The following is a 22902-nucleotide window of genomic DNA, read 5'->3' on the forward strand; positions in this document are numbered from 1 at the left end:
GCCATTTTTAAAAGGAAAGCCTGCAAAAGAAACTGACAAGGCTGCAAATGACTGAGAAGGCTGCAATGGAAGGCTGCTAATGACTGGCAAGGCTGCAATGGAAGGCTGCTAATGACATGCAAGGCTGCAAATGACCGACAAGGCTGCAATGCAAGGCTGCAAATGACACTGACAAGGCTGCATTGATGGGCATTTAAATGTACGTTTTTTTTCCTTAAACTTCCCTCCTAAAAGTTTTTTCTTTAAAATTCCCTCCTAAACTTAGGGTGCGTGTTATACGCCAGGGTGTGTTATACGCCGATAAATACGGTACTTTTTCAAAATCCCCACACATTTACTTCCTTTTGTGGCACTTATTCACTATTCCTTATGAGTAGCACTGCTTTGTCACAAATTTCACAGAGCCTGAATGCTGACCTATAGAGGTTCTGAGAGAAGGAGTTTCAGGAGGCAGAGTCAGTCGAAGAATCACTGCCTTGCAGGCAGCATTGTACCATGGGATATACAGTCATTAGGAACTGAAAGAAACAGCAGAGGAGAAGCTGCAAAGCATGCAGAGATTCCTGGAAGTTGCGTAAAGAGATGACCAGCAGACAAGCAATACTCACATGAAAGGATATTTTTAAGTACCAGTATTTATATTAGATTGTCAAATAAAACTATTGTTTGTATTGCTATTACAATGCAGATGTTACAAAAAGGCATAGTTAGACTTACTGGTGATGTTATTTCTAAGAGCTTTTCAGGGCAACCTCGGAGAGACCGTAGTTCTTCCTTTTTCACAGGAAACACATGCAGCCTTTAAATCTCTCCTCTTCCACCATGGCCCCAGTTATCGTGGTCTCTGACAAACTGGAAAACAAAAGCACAGAAAACCACCAAACTATGATAGATACTTAAAACCACTTTTAAGATAAACAAAGGGAGGCAGGTAACGGTTGTCTTGTAATGCCCCGTACAAACGATACGAAAATCGTACGGAAAATACCGCTTTCGATGCGATCGTACGATAATCGGATCGTTAGTACAGAGCTTTCGAGAGCCGATTCGAACAGTACATCCGATATTATTCTATCGGACGTGCACGGAAATTTTTTTCGTACGATGCTAGATCGTACGATTTTCGTGTAATCAGTACAGCTATCGTTCGAAAATGCAATACAAATGCATTACAACACATGACATCACGTACGAATTTTTTTTATGTCGTGCGGGAATTTTCGTGACTTTAGTAAACTCATCAGATTCGATCTGAGATTAGCATGCAATAAAAAACGGACGTTCATTCGTCCGATAATCTCATCGTGTGTATGGGGCATAAGTCTCTTAGAAATACCGTCACTGGTAAGTCTAATGCCGCGTACACACGTAGCGGACTATCCGACGGACTTAGTCTGGCGGACTTCCCGCCAGACTGTCCGTCGGACTTTCCGAACGGGTTACTTGCCCACACACGGCACTTTTTCAGCGGACTAATACGGCGTACTAAGTCCGCCCTACTTTTGAAATGAACGGACTCGCCCACACACGCGGGGGAAAGTCCGCTTATTTCGAGAGCGTCTCCAGGTAGGTGGGGCCCGCGAAGGAGACGTTGCAGGCCCCGCCACCTGCTATGGACTTAAGGGGAACCCCAATGCCGAAAAAAATCGGCGTGGGGGTCCCCCCAAGGTCCACAACAGACCCTTGTCCGAGCACGCTACCCTGCCGGCCAGAAAAGGGGGGGGGAGCGAGCGCCCCCCCCTCCTGAGCCGTAGCAGGCCGCGTGCCCTCAACATGAGGGGGTGCCTTGGGGAAGGGGCGGCCGCACGGCCCCCCCACCCCAAAGCACCTTGTCCCCATGTTGATGAGGACAAGGGCCTCTTCCCGACAACCCTGGCCGTTGGTTGTCGGGGTCTGCGGGCGGGGGGCTTATCGGGAATCTGGGAGCCCCCTTTAATAAGGGGGCCCCCGGATACCGGCCCCCCCACCCTATGTGAATGAGTATGGGGTACAATGTACCCCTACCCATTCACCTGTAAAATAAAATACAAAAAAAAACACAACACACAAGATAAAATAGTTTATTGCACAGCTCCAGGGGTCTTCCGTCTTCGGGGGTCTTCTCGCCGGACTCCTCCGCTATCTTCTTGTAGCTCTTTTGCTAGCAGAGGAGCCTGGCTTTCTTCCTCGCCGCGGCCTCTTCTTCCGACTTCGGGGGTCTTGTCCCCCTCTTCGGTTCTTCTGCCGGGCCACCGCACATTCTTATAGCTCTTTTACAGGCGGTGGCCCGGTCTTCTGTCACCGCCGCCGCCTTCCGTTCTTCTTCTTCTTCTGGAGATGTTGACTCGATGCTCTCTCCGGCCGCAATGACAGGGACACGCTGCGCGGCGACTTATATACGGACAAGGGGGGGGTCATCGGTTGATGTCACATGGGTTGATGTCACGTGGCGACAGTCCCACAATCCTCTGGGACTGTGACATCATAAGGGGGCGGGGTCACCATGTGACATCAACCGATGACCCCGCCCCTTGTCCGTATATAAGTCGCCGCGCAGCGCGTCCCTGTCATTGCGGCCGGAGAGAGCATTGAGTCAACATCTCCAGGAGAAGAAGGAGAAGAAGAACGGAAGGCGGCGGCGGCGGTGACGACAGAAGCCTGTAAAAGAGCTATAAGAAGGCGCAGTGGCCCGGCAGAAGAACCGAAGAGGGGGACAAGACCCCCGAAGTCGGAAGAAGAGGCAGCGGCGAGGAAGAAAGCCGGACTCCTCCGCTAGTAAAAGAGCTACAAGAAGATAGTGGAGGAGTCCGGCGAGAAGACCCCCGAAGACGGAAGACCCCAGGAGCTGCGCAATAAACTATTTTATCTTGTGTGTTGTGTTTTTTTTGTACTTAATTTTACAGGTGAATGGGTAGGGGTACATTGTACCCCATACTCATTCCCATAGGGTGGGGGGCCGGTATCCGGGGCCCCCCCTTATTAAAGGAGGCTCCCGGATTCCGATAAGCCCCCCGCCCGCAGACCCCGACAACCAACGGCCAGGGTTGTCGGGAAGAGACCCTTGTCCTCATCAACATGTGTGCCCCCATGTTGAGGGCACGTGGCCTGGTACAGCTCAGGAGGGGGGGCTCGCTCATCCCCCCCTTTCCTGGCCGTCCGGGTAGCGTGCTCGGAAAAAGGGTCTGTTGTGGACCTTGGGGTTCCCCTTTAAGTCCATACCAGGTGGCGGGGCCAGCAACGTCTCCTTCGTGGGCACCACTCAAAATGAGCGGACTTTTCTCCGGACGGGAAAAGTCCGTTCATTTCAAAAGTACGGTGGACTGGCACACACACGGCCGGATTGTCCGCCGAAATGCGAGTCCGGCAGGAAGATTGGACTGCAAAACTACTTTCTAAGTCCGCCGTACTTTCGGGTCAAAAAAGTATGCCAGAGGCTACACACGGGGGGGGGGATTGTCCGGCGGACTTGAGTTTGCCGGACTTTTCCACCCGCTTGTTTGATCGTGTGTACGCGGCATAACTATGCCTTTCTCAAATTGCCTTTTAGGACAACCTTGGAGAGGATAACTGAGAAACTTAACCTAGATTGGGACTACTGCCTGCAGTACCTTCCTGCCGAAGGCTTGATCTGCGGCGGACAGTAAATCCAACCGATAGTGTCTGAGAAATGTTGAATAGTTGGACCAAGTAGCAGCCTTACAGATCTGTTCAGGCGTAGCACCGGCCCTTTCAGCCCAGGAAACTGCTGTAGAATGAGCAGCAATACCTGAAGGGGGTATTTCTCCTTTGGCTTTATAGGCCTCTGTGATTGCCAACCTAAGCCATCTGCCCAGTGTACTTTTGGAAGCTTTTTCTCCCTTGTGTGAGCCTGAGAAAACCACAAAGAGCATTTGATCTTCTGAATTCTTTGGTTATTGTAAGAAAATGTAACAAACATCTCCTCACGTCCAGAGTGTGAAAAGCTTCTTCTCCTGGATTGGTGAGGAGAAAGTGGGCAGAATTATTTCCTTTGTGCGGTGAAAAGGTTGAAGAAATCATAGAAAGTAGAGCTGCAACTAACGATTAATTTGTCTGTCGACTAATCTATCGATTATTTTTTCGATTAGTCAACGACTATCCGATTATTTTTTTTATTTTTATTTTTTAATGAATCTAGTGGTTTTTTTTGATTAGCTAATTAATCATTTGGATAACCTTGAGAGTATTGTATTGCAGATTATTGTATTGCAGAGTATTGTATTGGCGGGCAGTGTATTGTATTGCAGAGTATTGGCGGGCAGAGTATTAGCGGGCAGAGTATTGGCTGGCAGAGTATTGGCTGGCAGAGTATTGCATTGGCGGGCAGAGTATTGGCAGGGTATGGAGGGATGGCTGCTTCCATCCGACCTCTCCCCTCCACTGCACAGATCAGTACAGAGAGGGGAGAGAGAAACCGGCGTCATGTCATGACGCCGATTTGTTTACAAGTGATCGCTCCATCGGAGCGATCACATTGTAAACGCCTGGGTGTAGAAAGATGGCCGTCGCTTCGGAGCTAGGCCGAAGCCGCGGCCTCTCCTAAGGCCGAGACCACGGAGCGCTCCGCGGATCGCGGCATGTGCGCTCGGATCACGGATCGGTGACGATCCGTTGCACCCCTAGGGACGGCGGCACGGAGGGCAGCGGTAGATACCAAGCACTGCCCCCACTGTGAAGCATCGACGCCCTGCACACACGTCGACGTATTTTCTTAGTCGAAGTAGTCGATTACGTCGACGCGTCATGGCAGCTCTAATAGAAAGGAACGCTGGGTACGTTTGAAGGACCACTCTGTCTGCAAAAACTTTCAGGAAAGGTTCTGTAACTTCCAGAGCTTGGCGTTCCCTGATTCTTTTTGCAGAGGTGATGGCCACCAGAAAAATCGTTTTTTTCAATCAAAGAAAAATTGTTTTGCAAACCAAATTCTGCAAGGATGCTTCGTGTAAGGGTTCAAACAGAGCTCCCGAAACAACCTGCAAAACAATAGACAAATCCCAACTGGGAAAATCGTTAAGGGCTACTGGCCTATTTCTTGCGAGTACCCTGAAAAAAAATCTTGAAATTAAAAACTTGTTTGGATAAAGTTCTTTCAAAACAAATAGATAAAGCCGCCATCTGAGTCTTCAGCGTACTGGCTGCCAGTCCCTTCTCCATTCCCTCATGGAGAAATTCAAGAACAGATACTGAACTCTTAAATTGGAGGCCTTTAGAAGCACACCAGGAGTTACATTTTTTCCAGACCTTCATGTATATGGCCTGAGTGACTCCTTTTCTACTTGAAAGAAGGGTCTTTACTACTTTATCAGAAAGTTATTTTGCCTTCAAGAGGTCTTCTTCAGAAACTAAGCTGTTAATTGAAGATAGTTCACTGATCCCTGCGATAGAAGATCATTTCTGGACGGTAACTTCCATGAAGGTTCCGTAGCTAGATTTAACAGAGCCACGAAACCAAGGCCTTTTTGGCCAGAGAGGAGTGACCAGGATCAGATAGTTTTTTTTCTTCTCTGAACTTCCTTAGGACCAGTGGTATCACAGGGAAGGGGGGGGGAATCATAGCACAGCTGGTAATGCCACAGATGGGTGAAGGCATCTATGCCTACTGCTTGATCTTCTCGGTGGAGAGAGAAGAATTTGCATACTTTTGAGTTGTGTTGGTTGGCAAACAGATCTATTTGAGTTTTCCCCCAAGCTTTGGAGATCATCAGGAGAACTTCTCGATTTAGGCTCTATTACGCTTCCGTCTGCTTAGAAGAAGATCTGCTAGCAGATTCTAAGAACCTTTCGGCTGAACTGCTGATAATGAGGCCACATTCTGTTCCGCCCAGGCCGGTAATTGCCTGGGAAATTCTAGGAGCCTTTTGCTCCTGGTTCCCCCTTGTTTCATTATGTAGGCTATTGCAGTTGTATTGTCTGACAGCACCTAAACATGACGACCCTTTACTACATGTTGAAAGGCTAGGAGACCAAGAAAAATTGCCTTCAGTTCCCACCAGTTTGAGGAATTTTGGGCTTCTGTCTTGGACCAGACCCCCTGAGAAGTCTGACCCTCCAGGTGGGCTCCCCAGCCCCAGGAACTCACATCCGTCGTTAGATGCTTGTCCAGGGGAAACACCCAAGAAAGGCCTTTTGTCAGGTTGGATGGATTTCTTCACCACCAGAGAGCCCTCTTTACTTTTAAGGAAAGTTTTATCTGTTTTTCTAGTGGTTTCTTGTAGGACCAACCACGTAGTATGTTTAACTGGAGGGGCCTGGAATGCAATCTGGCCCACTGAATGGCAGCAATTGATGCAGTAAGAAGACCTAATACCGCCATAGTTGGCCTGGCTGATACTGACAGTGTGTTCTGAACTTGTTTCACCGCTGATTGGATCTTGTCTCTTTTTTCCCACGGTAGAAAGCCTTTTTGAAGCACCGAGTTTATGGTATAACCCAGAAACTTCATCTCATGTGAGGGATTCAGATTTGACTTTTCCAAATTTAGGAGCCACCCTAAGTTCTTGAGGTGAGCCTGGGACGCTTGGAGATTTGATCAGACTTGTTTTTTGGAGTCTGCAAAGAACAGCAGGTCGTCCAGATAAGGGATAACTGAAATCCCTCTCAACTTCAGAGGTTCCAGAGCTTCCGCCATTATTTTTGTGAAGATCCTGAGGGAGGATGAAAGTCAGAATGGCAGAGCTCTGAATTGGATGTGCAAGACTGAGGTCCCCTGATCCAGGGCCAGACATAGAAAGCATTGAGAAGCCTGATTTATCGGAACAAGAAGATAAGCATCTCTTAGATCCAGGGATGCCATGAAACAGCCTGGAGTCAGCAACTTGGTAATTGAAAAGATTGTGTCCATCCTGAAATGCTTGTACCAAATTGATTTGTTCAAGCTCTTTAGGTTCAGAATCAATCAATACTTTCCTGAAGGCTTCTTTACCAGGAATATATGAGAGTAGAAGCCGGTGCCATCTTGATTTTTTGGGAACTGGATGATTACTTCTTGCTGAATCAGATCCTGCAATAGGCTCATTATTGCAGAAGCCTTTTCCCGATCTCTTGGTAGGGCTGTAACATAAAATCTACTGGGGGGTGGCTCTGAAAATTCCAGTCTGTATCCCTGAGTTAAAATGCTTTTCACGAACAGACTTGGAGATGTTATGTTCCATTGTAGGTGAAAAGCTGACAATCTACCCCTTACTTCTGGAGGACTGGTCTGGGGGAGATCTGAAAAGAACTCCTCTTCTTCCCTTACCCCTTTGGGAGCCCCAATGGCTCCTATGATCCAACTCCTTCTTTTTATGGGGCTGTTGAACAGCACGAAAATTATTTTTAATCGGCTGTTTCTTCTTAGCAGGGAAAGCCTTTTTCTTATCGGCCATCCTAGCTAAGATTGTTTCAAGGTCTGGACCAAAAAGCAGGTTACCCGCAAAAGGTAAACTACACAGTTTAACCTTGGAAGCTGTGTCACCAGACCAGGTTTTCAGCCAGACCGCTCTGTCAGGCTAAGTTCACCAGTGCTGATGACCTTGTGCCAATTTAACTCATTCAGCAGATGCATCAGCCATATACTGAACTGCTTTTAATACTAAAGGAAAACATTCTAACAGATCTTTCCGTGGTGTGCCCGTTTCAATGTGGCTTTTCAACCCAGCATTCCAGGTTTCTTGCCACAACCGTGGAAGCCATAGCAGGTTTGAGGCTGACTGATGTTCAATCCCAAGATTTTTTAAGGAGGAAGTCTGCCTTCTTATCCATTGCACCTTCAGCACCCCCATATCCTCAAACGCAAGGTCTGTGCATCTAGAAACCTGCGAGAAAGCGGCATCTACCCATGGTTTCTTATTCCAAACCTGACTCCTTATCTTTGAAGGGAAACCTTCTCCTAAGGGTCCTGGAGAAAAAAGGGCCTCTCTTGGGGGCCTTCCATTCTTTCTTGACTGACTCCGATAGGACACTATGAACTGGAAACACTCTGTGTTTAGTTTCATCCAGACCCTGGTACATTTTGTCGTGCACTGACAGTTGTACCTATTCCTCCTGAATTTCAAGAGTAGTGTAGATTGCTCTTAAGAAGTCATCCACTTCCTCCAAGGATAGCTTGTACCTAGAGGTTCTGCTATCGTCTTCCTCTTCCTCCTCACCTGAGTTCCTGAGTGAGAGAAAAGTACCTTCCTCCTTCATCACCTAAGTCCTCAGTCTCCATTGGTCTGGATGAGGATGCTCTTGGACTAGGTGGTGGATTCTGGGGCTCAACCTTGCTACTGGGCTCTGTACCAATATGGACCTGACGGAACTCAGCGAGTTCATAAGTTCCCTTACGGAAGAGAATAAGTCCTTGTACTGCTGGACACCAGTTCTTTAATACAGGATCTGCACATCGCCTTCTGCCATGAATCTCTAAGGGGGTTCTTGCAAAAAGGACATTTCCTTTGACTTGGCGGATTTACATGTTTAGTTTTACCTAACGCTTTTTCCTGTAACGAAAAACAAATTTTAACTAAACCTGTTTCCCTAAACCTAACAAACACTAGTCTAATGCAAAACCCCACAAAGCCTAAGAGGAAACAGAAAAAAACCCAAGCAGTGTTAACGGTGAGGCACCCAGTTCACGCTGCAGGGTCATAGTGAATTAACCTCTGACCCTGCAGCTACAGGCTCCCCTCAGGGCAGAAACAAACAAACCAACAAAGCCCATAGGGATCAGAAAAAGGCACCACTGTACCTCTCTTATCTTAGCTTGACCAGTGCTAGGGGCACCTGCAACCGCTGTGGCTATTTTGCTCTCATCCATCTTGTAGAGAAAAATCAGCAGCAATGACGAAAAACCACAGGTCATCAGCGAGGGCCGGAAATGGAAGCACCGGTGTACGGACCCACCCCCTGGTCTCTGCGTTCCAGGAGCTTGGAACCAACAGTGCCACGTCCCCTCAGGAATCCATGTCAGTGGAAATGACTCACTCGCTGGCCGGGACCCCGAACAGAGATGCAGGACACACCCCTGACCAGCAGCGGCCCCCGCCCAGCCACCAGAGCCATCTCTAGGAGCCAAGTAAAAGCGAAATCCAGGCACATAGATGCACCGCCTCCTGAGGGCCCCAACTCCCCTGAGATAGAGAGATCGGGGACACCGGGACACCCCCAGGGTTGCTCATTTAATGAAAAAACAAAAAGGTAAGCCTGGCACTCCCCAACCTTGGAGAGAGAACAGCTCCCTGGTTCCAGGCACATGGAACATGGCCACCATGGCGGAGGAAACACAATAACTGAGGCCATGGTGGAAGAGGAGGGATTTAAAGGCTGCATGTGTTTTCTGTGAAGAAGGCAGAGCTACACTCTCTCCAAGGTTGTCCTGAAAGGCGATTTGGGAACTGAAAGCGTATGCTGTGATAGAGCTGGGCGATAAAAAAAAAAAAAAAAAAAAAAAAAAAAAAAAATGTGCAATTTTTTAACCACTGGCACTTAAAGCGGAGGTCCACTCTAAAGTGGAGCTTCCGCTCATTGGAACCCTCCCCCCCTCCGGCGCCACAAATGGCACCTTTCAGGGGGGAGGGGGGGTGCAGATACCTGTACAGTACAGGTATCTGCACCCACTTCCGGCATAGATATCTGCAGAAGGTACGCCCCCTTCCGCAGAATCTACGCCCCTTTTTGTGCTATAAAAGAAAAAAAGACCAAAAATTCTGTAAGAAAATTAATTTTTCTGTGTTATGTTATACAATTTAGCAGATTAGTATTTTTTCTTCATAAATTTTGGCCAAAATTTATACTACTACATATCTTTGGCAAAAATAAGTACAAATTGGTGTATATTATTTGGTCTGTGTGAAAGTTATAGAGTCTACAAGCTATGGTGCCAATATCTGAAAATTGATCTGATTGAAGTACTGACGGCCTATCTCATTTCTTGAGACCCTAACATGCCAGAAAAGTACAAATACCCCCCAAATTACCCCTTTTGGGAAAGAAGACATTCCAAGGTATTTAGTAAGAAGTGTGATGAGTTTTTTGAAGTTGTAATTTTTCCCCACAATTCTTTGCAAAATCACGACTTTTTTTCCTTTTTTTTTTTCCACAAAATTGTCACATTATCAGGTTATTTCTCACACACAGCATATGCATACCACAAATTACACCCCAAAACACATTCTGCTATTACTCCCGAGTATGGCGATACCACATTTGTGAGACTTTTACACAGCGTGGCCACATACAGAGGCCCAACATGCAGAGAGCACCATCAGGCATTCTGGAGCACCCAGGCCAATTCTGACATTTTTCTCCATGTAAAAATCATCATTTATTTGCTAGAAAATTGCATAGAACCCCAAAACATTATATATATTTTTAGCATAGACCCTAGAGAATACAACGGTGGTCGTTGCAACTTTTTGTCTCGCACGGTATTTGCGCAGCAATTTTTCGAACGCTTTTTTTTGGAAAAAACTAACTGTTTTGTGCTTTTAAAAAAACAAAACAGTAAAGTTAGCCCAATGTTTTTCCATAATGTGAAAGATGAAGTTACGCCGAGTAAATAGATACCTAACATGTAACCCTTCAATATTGCACACGCTCGTGGAATGGCGCCAAACGTCGCTACGTAAAAATCCCCATAGGCGACGCTTTAAAATTTTTTACTGGTTACATGTTTTGAGTTACAGAGGAGGTCTAGGGCCAAAATTATTGCTCTCGCTCTAACGTTTGCAGCGATACCTCACATGTGTGGTTTGAACACAGTTTTCATATATGGGCGGGACTTACGTATGCGTTCGCTTCTGCATGCAAGCACACGAGGACAGGGGCACTTTTCTTTTATTGTTCATTTTATTTTATTTATTTTAGTTTGACACTTTTTGTACTTTTTTGTATTGGCAGGGAATGGGGCTAATTGTCGTTAAACAGCGCTGTGGGCACTACAGATCCAGCTCACAGCACTGCTGTCACCAATCTCTCCCCTCACACTATACCGATCAGTACAGAGAGGGGAGGGAGGAACCAGCGTCATGACATGACGCCGGTTTGTTTACAAGTGATCGCTCCGTCATTTGACAGAGCGATCACGTGGTAAACGGCCGCGATGAGCGGACGTTTACCGTGATCTGTGATGGGCCGGGTCCTGTGGACCCGGTGGTCATGGATGCTCTCGAGTGCGCATCCCAGGGGGTGCACGAGAGTGGAATTCTGGGAGGACTTTATAGCACGTCCTCCCAGAGTTAAGCAACTACCCTGTAGCCGTCATTCGGCTATGGGCTGGTTGTTAAGTGGTAAAAAAAAAACACAATTCAATTTTTTTTTTTTGATGGACACTGCGCCAGTCCTAAGGAGCTGTGGGCAGGAGTTTTTAGGCGAGACCTGTAGGTCACTTGGTTGTTTTCTTTCTTTGTTTTTTTTTTGGGGGGGGCCTCCAAATTTCGATCCATCTATAGCTACTCCAGATAGACAGAAATCGATCTAATGATTGGCTTCTTTCAAATGGGAATGTAAAAAAAAAAAAAAAAAAAAAAAAAAAAAAAAAACACACCTTTGTTTGATCAGTGCATGCAGCCAATTGGTGTATTTTGACAGCAGAGGTGCCCCGCTGTCAAAATACAATAGCACAGAAGGGAGAATTTCTCCATGCACCTCAATTTTGTGTATCTGTTCAATTTCTATTTGATCAGCCAGCTGGCTTTGGGCAAATTAAGTGAGGATTCTAACCCCTGTCAGTTTTTTTTTTTTTGCTATCTGTGTGAAGAAATCCCTCCTCCAAAGTGAGGTAAATTCCTGGTAGTCTTCTCAACTAGTGTCCCCATTGGAAAATTTCCTCTCAGATCCTGCTTACTTAAAATCTGGGATTTTCTTTCACTTGATAACATCAGGACAAATAGAGGGGTGGTTCTTCCTAATGGGGATACAGACGCAAATAAACCAACAGGTGTTTTAATCCCTTTCCACTCAACATCCAAAGCTAAAAATAAAAAAAAGGGCTTGCCTTCAGTTAAAAAAATAAATAAATAAAAAAAATTTTTACGAAGATTTTTAAAAGACGATAAGTTTATTGTTAAAGTGTTACTAAACCCACAGCAGTAAAATCAGTCTGTATATGCAGTAAAAGGTATTTAGCAGTTTATATTTACTATACTAATTGTATTACTATGTTTTGTGGGAGACCAGATGTGGTGAATGCAGGGTCCTGGGTTTAGTAACACTTTAAAGCGGAGGTCCACCCTAAAGTGGAGCTTCCGCTCATTGGAACCCTCCCCCCCTCCGGCGCCACAATTGGCACCTTTCAGGGGGGAGGAGGTGCAGGTGCCTGTACAGTACAGGTATCTGCACCCACTTCCGGCGTAGATTCTGCAGAAGGTACGCCCCTTTCCGCAGAATCTACGCCCCTTTCTGAAGATCCCCCGCTGCCTGCTGGGAAACACACGGATCCCAGAGACAGCGGGGACCATCCTTATTGCGCAGCACGTCTCGCGCATGCGCAGTAGGGAACCGGGAAATCGAAGCCGCAAGGCTCCACTTCCTGATTCCCATACCCAAGATGGCAGCAGCAGCACCCGAGAGATGATCGAGAGATCGGCTGTGGGTGCCGACAACGCGGGCGCGCTGGGCGGGTAAGTGTCATTATTTTAAGTCAGCAGCTGCAGTATTTGTAGCTGCTGGCTTTAAAAAAAAAAAAAACCACGCGGACTCCCGCTTTAACTACTGAGGCTTGTAGACTGCATGTGCTATTTTGATACATAGGTGAATTAACCAAAGTATATCTAAAAGGCAAAACTATTTTTTATTTTTTTTACTTTTAAAAACAGTATGGTGATTAGTTAGAACTAGTGTCAGACAGGCAATGTTCTCTGAATGATAATCCTGCATTGTCACCTTATCACATGTGCCCCTTGGTGGGGACTTCAATTGATTGGGCACACTGTGCAGGCACGATTTATTGCTGACACTATCAGGAAACTAGTCCAGAACCTTGATGTGTACCCAACATTGCAGCAGAGAACTATGAACTGGAAGTGGCTGTAAAAAGATAGAGGAGATCAGCAACACCCAGTTGCAAAATAGTATGCAAAAAAAAAATAAAAAAAAAAAGGTGAAAACAGTACTGAGGGAACAAACAAAAACCTTGGTAGTGAATTAGGATACACAGCACTTTGGTGAACTCATTTTTAAAAGCATCACATCCACCTATAACACTTTAGATATGACTGAAAATGGATCTTCACTCAAACTCAGCACTTTTAAACCCTACAAGCCACCCCCACTCCGTCTGCAATCTTCACACCGTCTTGTTCTGCTCCTTGCAACTAATTGAAGAACTCTGGACGGCCGTACTCCAAGATAAATTCAAATGCCTTTTATTCGTGAAGCAGAATCACACAAAAGTGGGTCACGGCAAAGCACAAAACTAACGCGTTTCACACTACCAAAAGTGCTTACTCATAGGGGCTTTAGGGGCTGGAGGAGGGCAGGCCTAGCGGCTTGTCATCATGGCTCAGCTGCCTGTCCCAAGAAGATACAGCCGGCTCCCAATCATGTCACCTGGTGTGCAAGAGCTTTTCGGTGGTTCACCGTATGACAATATTCAGTATGTAAGCATGTTTTTGAAGTCAACCAAGCAGACAAGTAAAGAGAGGGGGGGTAAAAGTGGTTGTAAACCCTTATGTATACCAAGTGAAGTGACTGGCCTCAGGTGATACAGAGATATTAAACAAATCCTCCTACATAATTTGGACCTGTTTATCTGCTGCCATCTCTTCTCTACATCCGTTCAAAGTGCATAATTTCTAAAGCTTGTCTAAAAGTTCAGAAAAAAAAGTGGGGGCGAAGAGCCGAGGAGCTGACACTATGCCGAGCTCAGTGAGGAGAGTTCTGAGAGATGATAGGGTTGATTTACTAAAACTGGGGAGTGCAAAATCTGGTGTAGATGAGCATGGTAGCCAATCAGCTTTTAACTTCAGCTTGTTGAATTATGCTCCGACAAGAGCCTCTGCAGCTGCATGGAGAAGTGCAGGTTCTGGTGGAGTGCCGTCCTTCTCTCTGCTGCCGACTGCTGGGACAAGGAGGGGGCAGAGACGAGGGTGGTGCCGCACCTGCAGGAGAGGTGGGAGGGCTACATGAAATGGCATTGTGGACCAGGTTCAGCCCACGGGCCTTGTGTTTGACACATGCACTATAGTGGGATACGCTTTGTTCATATTTCATGTCTGAGGTTTACAAGCACTTTAAGGGAACTGACAAGTCGCTGACACATATGAAGACACAGGGCAGCTGACTGCTACAGGAAGACATAGTGGGGGCAGAGCCAGTAGTCACTGTTTGAATTTACAATGCCAACTAAAGCCTATTGGAGATGAGTTCACGAGTTCTCAAAACTCATGGCTAGCTGAACTCTGAACTGCATTATTTTTGTTTACTCCAATAAGCTGTGGGCTGGGTTATCCCCACCTCGCAGCTCACTTAATTAAAAGAGAATTTCGTTTTCTTTTTGTTTTTTTCAAAAATCACACTTACCTAGGTGGATGCAGGATTGGCCCGATCCTGCATCTATCCCCCACAGACTCTAAGCCATGGGTCTCAAACTGGTGGACCTCCAGCTATTGCAAAACTACAAGTCCCATCATGCCTCTGCCTGTGGGAGTCATGCTTGTAACTGTCAGCCTTGCAATGCCTCATGGGAATTGTAGTTTCTCAACAGCTGGAGGACCACCAGTTTGAGACCCCTGCTCTAAGCCCTTGTACACACGGTCGGACATTCTGACAACCAAATCTGTTGGATTTTGTCCAAAACTGTTGCATACACACGGTCAGACAAAGTTGTCGAAAAAACTGATCGTTCAGAACGCGATGACGTTATTTTGTTACAATGGGACTACATTCAGGCTAGGAGCCAATAGCTTTGGTCTAGGAATTTGATCTGAGCATGTGTGGCACTTTGTCCGATCGGAATTATCTACACACAATCGGACAAAGTCCGATCAGATCATGTTGTCGGAAAGTTTTATAGCCCTGCTCTAAAATTTTGTTGGTCGGATATTCCGACGGAAACAGTCCGATGGAGCCCACACACGGTCGGATTATCCGACAACACGGTCCGATCGGACATTTTCCGTCGGAATGTCCAACCGTGTGTACAAGGGTTCAGACTAAGAAACAAGTGATCAAATACCGCCAATCGCTCAGAACTCCATGAGCAGAGAGCTGGTGACTGTCAGTCGCCGGCTCTCTCTGCGCTGCCCCCCCCCCCACTCACTCACTGGAGCACTGGGCTGTGGAGGCAGCGGGAGTGGAGTCAGGTGCCTGTATTCTATTGAATAGTGCATCCCTGCTGGATAATGCCTCAGAGGATCTGCACATGCTCAGGACACAACAGCACTCCAGCCGATATGTTGATCGGCTGGAGTGACGTCAACAATGCACATGTGAACATGTTCGGAGGCAATATCCGACGATCTACAAAGGGAGAATGTAATTGTCAGATTCAGCCTGCCTCTGTGCTCAAGCGGGAGAATTGACCAATCACATGACAGGCGGATTTTGGCGTGTTACACAATTACATTCTCCCTTTGCAGATCCTCGGATAATGCCTCCGACTATCTGTGCATGCGCAGTGCTGATGTCACGCCTGCTGATAAACATATCAGCTGGGGGTGATGTTTCGTACTGCGCATGTGTACATCGTCAGAGGCATTATCCGACGGGATGCAATTTTCGATAGAACACCGGTCCAGAGTTGTGGGTGGATCCCGTCTTTATTGTTGCGATCTTGTCCCAGCCTGGACCTGCTCTGTGACATCAGCCAACAGCGGGCTTTTCAGCTGTCTGCTGAAAATGGGTCAGAGGAATACAGAACGAATTGCACTCCTGTGATCCACAAAAGGAAGTACAGCCAAACGTGCTTTGGCTGTACATCTCCTTTAAGCTCAGATTTCGGCTAGAGGGAAGTCTAGAGTACACCTGAGCTCATCTTAAGAGCCTATATCTGCCTAAAAAGGGAACCCCCTTTTTATTTTTCATTATTTTTTTAAATCATCCCCTTCTTACCTTTTTCAGTAGGATATATTTTGATATAAAATACTCACACGACCAGCAAATCCAGCCTTGATCTGCTGCCACACACAGGGCACCATGCCACCATCTTCCTTCCTACATCATCAGGTGCCACCTGTCTCTTCCGGGTAGGGATGAACTCAGGATTGTTTGCATGGTCCACGTGCAGAGCCCGCCAGGAAGTCGGCGCTGTGCTAATCACAGGCAGTGAGACATTGCCCGATCTCTGCAGCCACACATCGGGGCAATGTCTCACTGCCTGTAATTAGCGCAGCGCTGCGCCGACTTCCTGGCGGGCTCTGCACGTGGACCATGCGAACACGCCTGAGCTCATCCCTACTTCCGGGTCGTGGCAGCCAGTCACCTGGTGACGCTCTGCCAAGTCCTGCCGCGGTGTGGAACCTGATGCCTCGTGAAATATGTGAGTGTATATCCCAGGAGGCACCAGGAAACATTATTCTCGCCAAAGGGGGATGGAGGCAGGGGACAAAAAATACGGTTAAAAAAAAAAACAAAAAAAGTCATATTTTTTTTAGTGTGGATGGGGGAGGGGGAAGGGTTAGAATGATGTACAGTCGTTTTTTTTTTTTTGTTTTTTTTGAGACGATCTTTTTTTTAAAAAAAATACAACTGTGCCCAGCTAGGCAGCTAAAAGGAAACTGCCCAACAATGTGAAAGAGGAAAGCAGCATTCTGATACAAGACGTCGTTAACTAAAAGAAAAAGATACATAAAGCCAGTACTGCTGGAAGAAACAACAAAGGAGCAGCACTGTCACCGAAATAAATCCATTCACAGACTTCGATAAGGTTTCTTACCTGCAAGGAAGAGCCTCCTTCCATAAAATACATTCAGGGTCCTCGGCGGCCACCGTAGCCGGGGAGAGCGACTGTGTGCGGTGCAAGCCTCTTTCTGGAGCGGTGATGTCATTGGGCCCAGTGAGTGTAACAACATATTCGGCGACCTATCGCAGTTTGCTACGGAGGTGACGTTCCGCCACCGCCATCTTGCTACACCCCACACTCTTCCACAGTATGGATGCACTAAGAAGGGGGAAAGCGGACATGTTGTTACACCCACCGGAGTTTTGCATTTTACACGTATTTATAACAGTAAAGTCAGTTTATATAGGGAAATACAGGAAATACGTCTGACTACTTAAATCTTGAATTTTAAAAGCCACGAACTTCTGTCAGAATAGCAAACCTGTGAGATGAGTAGGGTTGCCGCTGGTTTAAAAATTCAAGATCTAAGTAGTCAAACGGAGTTGTAAGTCCTGTATTTCACTATATAAATTCACTTTGCTGTTATAAATACGTGTAAAACGCAAAACTCCGGTGGGTGTAACAACATGTCCGCTTTCCCTCTTCGTAGTGTATCCTTACTGAGACGAGTGTGGGGTATAGCAAGATGGCGGCGACGGAACGTCACTTCCATAGCAAACAGTGATGGTGTAGTGTCACAGTTTGATGCCTATCACAGGATGGTGCGGAAGTGACGTTGTTACGTACTGCGCATGCGCGATGCGCTCCAAACGCTCGCGCCGTGCGTTCCAACATAGTTTCGGCAATACAGTTCAGCGAAACCATCACATAATGTTACGGAAGTGATGTTACACACAACACAAACACGGGCCACGTTGTTGCGTACTGCGCATGCGCGATGCGTTCCAAACACTTGCGCCGTGCGTTCCAACATAGTTTCGGCAATACAGTTCAGCGAAACCATCACATAATGTTACGGAAGTGAAGTTACACACAACACAAACACTGGGCCGTTCGTTACAACACTAATACTTCCCTTGTTACCTAGTAGGTTTTGCATTGCTGGGACTTGTAGTGCCTATCCTGAGCTACATGCTTCAATGTTCAGTGTCCTCATCCCTATCCCCATGCTTCAATGTTCAGTGTCCATCCTTATCCCCGTGCTTCAATGTTCAGTGTCCTCATCCTTATCCCCGAGCTTCAATGTTCAGTGTCCATCCTTATCCCCGTGCTTCAATGTTCAGTGTCCTCATCCCTATCCGCAAGCTTCAATGTTCAGTGTCCTCATCCTTATCCCCATGCTTCAATGTTCAGTGTCCTCATCCCTATCCGCGAGCTTCAATGTTCAGTGTCCTCATCCTTATCCCTGTGCTTCAATGTTCAGTGTCCTCATCCCTATCCCCATGCTTCAATGTTCAGTGTCCTCATCCCGATCCGCAAGCTTCAATGTTCAGTGTCCTCATCCTTATCCCTGTGCTTCAATGTTCAGTGTCCTCATCCCTATCCGCAAGCTTTAAATGTTCAGTGTCCTCATCCTTATCCCTGTGCTTCAATGTTCAGTGTCCTCATCCTTATCCCTGAGCTTCAATGTTCAGTGTCCTCATCCCTATCCCCCTGCTTCAATGTTCAGTGTCCTCATCCCTATCCGCGAGCTTCAATGTTCAGTGTCCTCATCCTTATCCCCGAGCTTCAATGTTCAGTGTCCTCATCCCTATCCCCCTGCTTCAATGTTCAGTGTCCTCATCCCTATCCCCCTGCTTCAATGTTCAGTGTCCTCATCCCTATCCCCGAGCTTCAATGTTCAGTGTCCTCATCCCTATCCCCATGCTTCAATGTTCAGTGTCCTCATCCCTATCCCCGAGCTTCAATGTACAGTGTCCTCATCCCTATCCCCGAGCTTCAATGTTCAGTGTCCTCATCCCTATCCGCGAGCTTCAATGTTCAGTGTCCTCATCCTTATCCCCCTGCTTCAATGTTCAGGGTCCTCATCCTTATCCCCGAGCTTCAATGTTCAGTGTCCTCATCCCTATCCCCCTGCTTCAATGTTCAGTGTCCTCATCCCTATCCCCGAGCTTCAATGTTCAGTGTCCATCCTTATCCCTGTGCTTCAATGTTCAGTGTCCTCATCCCTATCCGCAAGCTTCAATGTTCAGTGTCCTCATCCTTATCCCCATGCTTCGATGTTCAGTGTCCTCATCGAAGCAGGGGGATAAGGATGAGGACACTGAACATTGAAGCAGGGGGATAGGGATGAGGACACTGAACATTGAAGCTCGGGGATAAGGATGAGGACACTGAACATTGAAGCTCGCGGATAGGGATGAGGACACTGAACATTGAAGCAGGGGGATAGGGATGAGGACACTGAACATTGAAGCTCGGGGATAAGGATGAGGACCCTGAACATTGAAGCAGGGGGATAAGGATGAGGACACTGAACATTGAAGCTCGCGGATAGGGATGAGGACACTGAACATTGAAGCAGGGGGATAGGGATGAGGACACTGAACATTGAAGCTCGGGGATAAGGATGAGGACCCTGAACATTGAAGCAGGGGGATAAGGATGAGGACACTGAACATTGAAGCTCGCGGATAGGGATGAGGACACTGAACATTGAAGCAGGGGGATAGGGATGAGGACACTGAACATTGAAGCTCGGGGATAAGGATGAGGACCCTGAACATTGAAGCAGGGGGATAAGGATGAGGACACTGAACATTGAAGCTCGCGGATAGGGATGAGGACACTGAACATTGAAGCAGGGGGATAGGGATGAGGACACTGAACATTGAAGCTCGGGGATAAGGATGAGGACCCTGAACATTGAAGCAGGGGGATAAGGATGAGGACACTGAACATTGAAGCTCGCGGATAGGGATGAGGACACTGAACATTGAAGCAGGGGGATAGGGATGAGGACACTGAACATTGAAGCTCGGGGATAAGGATGAGGACCCTGAACATTGAAGCAGGGGGATAAGGATGAGGACACTGAACATTGAAGCTCGCGGATAGGGATGAGGACACTGAACATTGAAGCAGGGGGATAGGGATGAGGACACTGAACATTGAAGCTCAGGGATAAGGATGAGGACACTGAACATTGAAGCACAGGGATAAGGATGAGGACACTGAACATTTAAAGCTTGCGGATAGGGATGAGGACACTGAACATTGAAGCACAGGGATAAGGATGAGGACACTGAACATTGAAGCTTGCGGATCGGGATGAGGACACTGAACATTGAAGCATGGGGATAGGGATGAGGACACTGAACATTGAAGCACAGGGATAAGGATGAGGACACTGAACATTGAAGCTCGCGGATAGGGATGAGGACACTGAACATTGAAGCATGGGGATAGGGATGAGGACACTGAACATTGAAGCACAGGGATAAGGATGAGGACACTGAACATTGAAGCTCGCGGATAGGGATGAGGACACTGAACATTGAAGCATGGGGATAGGGATGAGGACACTGAACATTGAAGCACAGGGATAAGGATGAGGACACTGAACATTGAAGCTCGCGGATAGGGATGAGGACACTGAACATTGAAGCACGGGGATAAGGATGGACACTGAACATTGAAGCTCGGGGATAAGGATGAGGACACTGAACATTGAAGCACGGGGATAAGGATGGACACTGAACATTGAAGCATGGGGATAGGGATGAGGACACTGAACATTGAAGCATGTAGCTCAGGATAGGCACTACAAGTCCCAGCAATGCAAAACCTACTAGGTAACAAGGGAAGTATTAGTGTTGTAACGAACGGCCCAGTGTTTGTGTTGTGTGTAACTTCACTTCCGTAACATTATGTGATGGTTTCGCTGAACTGTATTGCCGAAACTATGTTGGAACGCACGGCGCAAGTGTTTGGAACGCATCGCGCATGCGCAGTACGCAACAACGTGGCCCGTGTTTGTGTTGTGTGTAACATCACTTCCGTAACATTATGTGATGGTTTCGCTGAACTGTATTGCCGAAACTATGTTGGAACGCACGGCGCGAGCGTTTGGAGCGCATCGCGCATGCGCAGTACGCAACAACGTCACTTCCGCACCATCCTGTGACAGGCATCAAACTGTGACACTACAATGGGTCGCTGAATATGTCCTTACACCGGGATTTACTAAAGCCGAGTCGGACATCTTTATTAAAGGATGGGAGGTAACCATGGGCGGGTTTAGGCCGTAAGAGGGGTGGAGTCGTGGCAGAGACGCCCCAAGCTGTTGTCACGGTTACAGACGCTAGGTGTTTGTTGTGGTGAGAGGGGGTGGGCTCTCCTCTCTAGCGCCTCCCCTTCGCTCCCTGTTGACGTCCAGTCTCCGCCCCCTACCATGCAGTACATTGAATGGGCGGTGCGGACTCAGTAAACTTCTCAACACTGGCTGTCTGAGCTGCAGATGGACTGCGCAGGTATAATAGTGCGGACGTGTTTACCTGGATCTCCCGACCACAGCGGATATCATGCCGATTGCTTATAAATCACTGTCATATAAAAGGAGCTTCCTGAACGTGGCTGCAATTCTTTTTTTATTTCCAAAACAATTCTATGCATTGATTACTTTAGTCCCAGAAGATTTTACCCCCTAATGACCAGGCTATTTCTTGCGATACGGCACTGCGTCGCTTTAACTGACAATCGTGCGACGCTGTACCCAAACTAAATTTGTGTCCTTTTTTTTCCCCCACAAATAGAGATTTCTTTTGGTGTTATTTGATCATCTCTGCTGTTTTTATTTTTTGCTCCATAAACAAAAAAGCGACACTTTAACCACATCAATACCAGGCACTTAAACACCTTTCGGCTCAGACCAATTTTGAGCTTTCAGCACTGTCGCACTTTGAATGACAATTGCGCGGTCATGCTACACTGTACCCAAATGAAATTTTTATAATTTTGTTTCCCCACAAGTAGAGCTTTCTATTGGTGGTATTTGATCACCTCTACGGTTTTTATTTTTTTCTAAACAAATAAAAAAAGACAGAAAATTTAAAAAAAAATGTTTTTTTTTGTTTCAGTTTCAAAACTTTGTAAATAAGTATGTTTTCTCCTTCACTGATGGGCACTGATAAGGTGGCATTGATGGGCACTGATGAGGTGGCACCAATGAAGTGGCACTGATGAGGTGGTATTGATGGGCACTGATAGGCGGCACTGATGGGCGACACGGATGGACACTGATAGGTGGCACAAATTGGCACTGATAGCTGGCACAGATTGGCATGGATAGGTGGCACATATGGGCATGGATAGGTGGCATGGATGGGCACTGATAGGTGGCACGGATGGGCACTGATAGGCGACATTGTATTGTTTTGTGCTGATGAAACTTGAAAGCAAGTGGAGATCACTAGAATAGTGGTGTTTACTTCTGTGATTTCCAGCTTCCAGGGACATCGGCCCGGTATGGTATATAGATAGTTACAGTGGTCAAAGCTAAACTAATGCAATTTTTTTTTTTTTTATATTCCATACCTGGGAATTGATCTTTAAAAGTGGAATTCTGGTATTGTATTTTAAATGCTGTTTTGGGTTAGTAGAAATAAAAAAAAATACAATATTAATTCCCTTTGTGTGGAGTTGCCCCCAGCAGTGATGCTACCACTTTAATGACAGCCAGTATCATCCAGCCCACTTCCTATGAGCATCTACTGTCATAGCCCCTCCCTCATGATCAAGTTGTCTGGGCTCACCATACTCCAGGACAGAGCAGTGCTCACACATTATTATCAGTACAGTAGTCCACGCTTCCTCATAGATTGAGTCAAATGCTTCTCCATAGATCCCAACTGTCCCTGATTTGGGGCAATGTCCCTCATTCCTCCTCATTTGTCCCTCATTTTGGTCTGATCCTCATAATTGTATATAAAATGTACTTTTCTCTTATATTCACTGACCGACACAGCTCTCTGTAACAAAATGGGTCAGCCCTATCACTGGAGATTACTAGGCAAAGTTGTAATACAACAATTCAGAACTTTAGTTTCGCCCAGGGGGGTGGGTCCTTAGCCTACTATCCCCACACTCTGCCCTAGCAGCCTCAGTTTTTTTTTTCCTAGTGAGGAGATAGACCTAGGAACCCCGCGGGCCCATAGGTCCGTGTTTTT

The 22902-nt window shown here is 46.8% G+C and overlaps 1 protein-coding gene across 2 annotated transcripts in view; it reads right to left on the minus strand.

The window, feature by feature from the left end:
- The window catches only part of LOC143987532 (presenilin-2-like), an 82176-nt gene extending 65137 nt beyond the window's left edge, over positions 1-17039 (minus strand). Inside the window, exons 1-2 of one of the 2 annotated variants that reach the window (XM_077486318.1) lie at positions 16829-17038; positions 718-852 (exon numbers count right to left, since the gene is read on the minus strand). Coding sequence is in view for 1 of the 2 variants with exons in the window: in XM_077486317.1 (XP_077342443.1) it covers positions 16829-16964 (136 nt within the window). In the remaining variant the exon portion in view is untranslated. Of the gene's footprint in view, positions 1-717; positions 853-16828 lie in introns of both variants that reach the window. The other variant, XM_077486317.1, reaches the window with a different exon arrangement.
- Between the last annotated feature and the right edge of the window lie 5863 nt (positions 17040-22902).

Source organism: Lithobates pipiens, unplaced genomic scaffold (genome assembly GCF_037356315.1).
Source record: "Lithobates pipiens isolate NorthernLeopardFrog02 unplaced genomic scaffold, aLitPip1_a1.2 Scaffold_18, whole genome shotgun sequence".
NCBI lineage: Eukaryota > Metazoa > Chordata > Amphibia > Anura > Ranidae > Lithobates > Lithobates pipiens.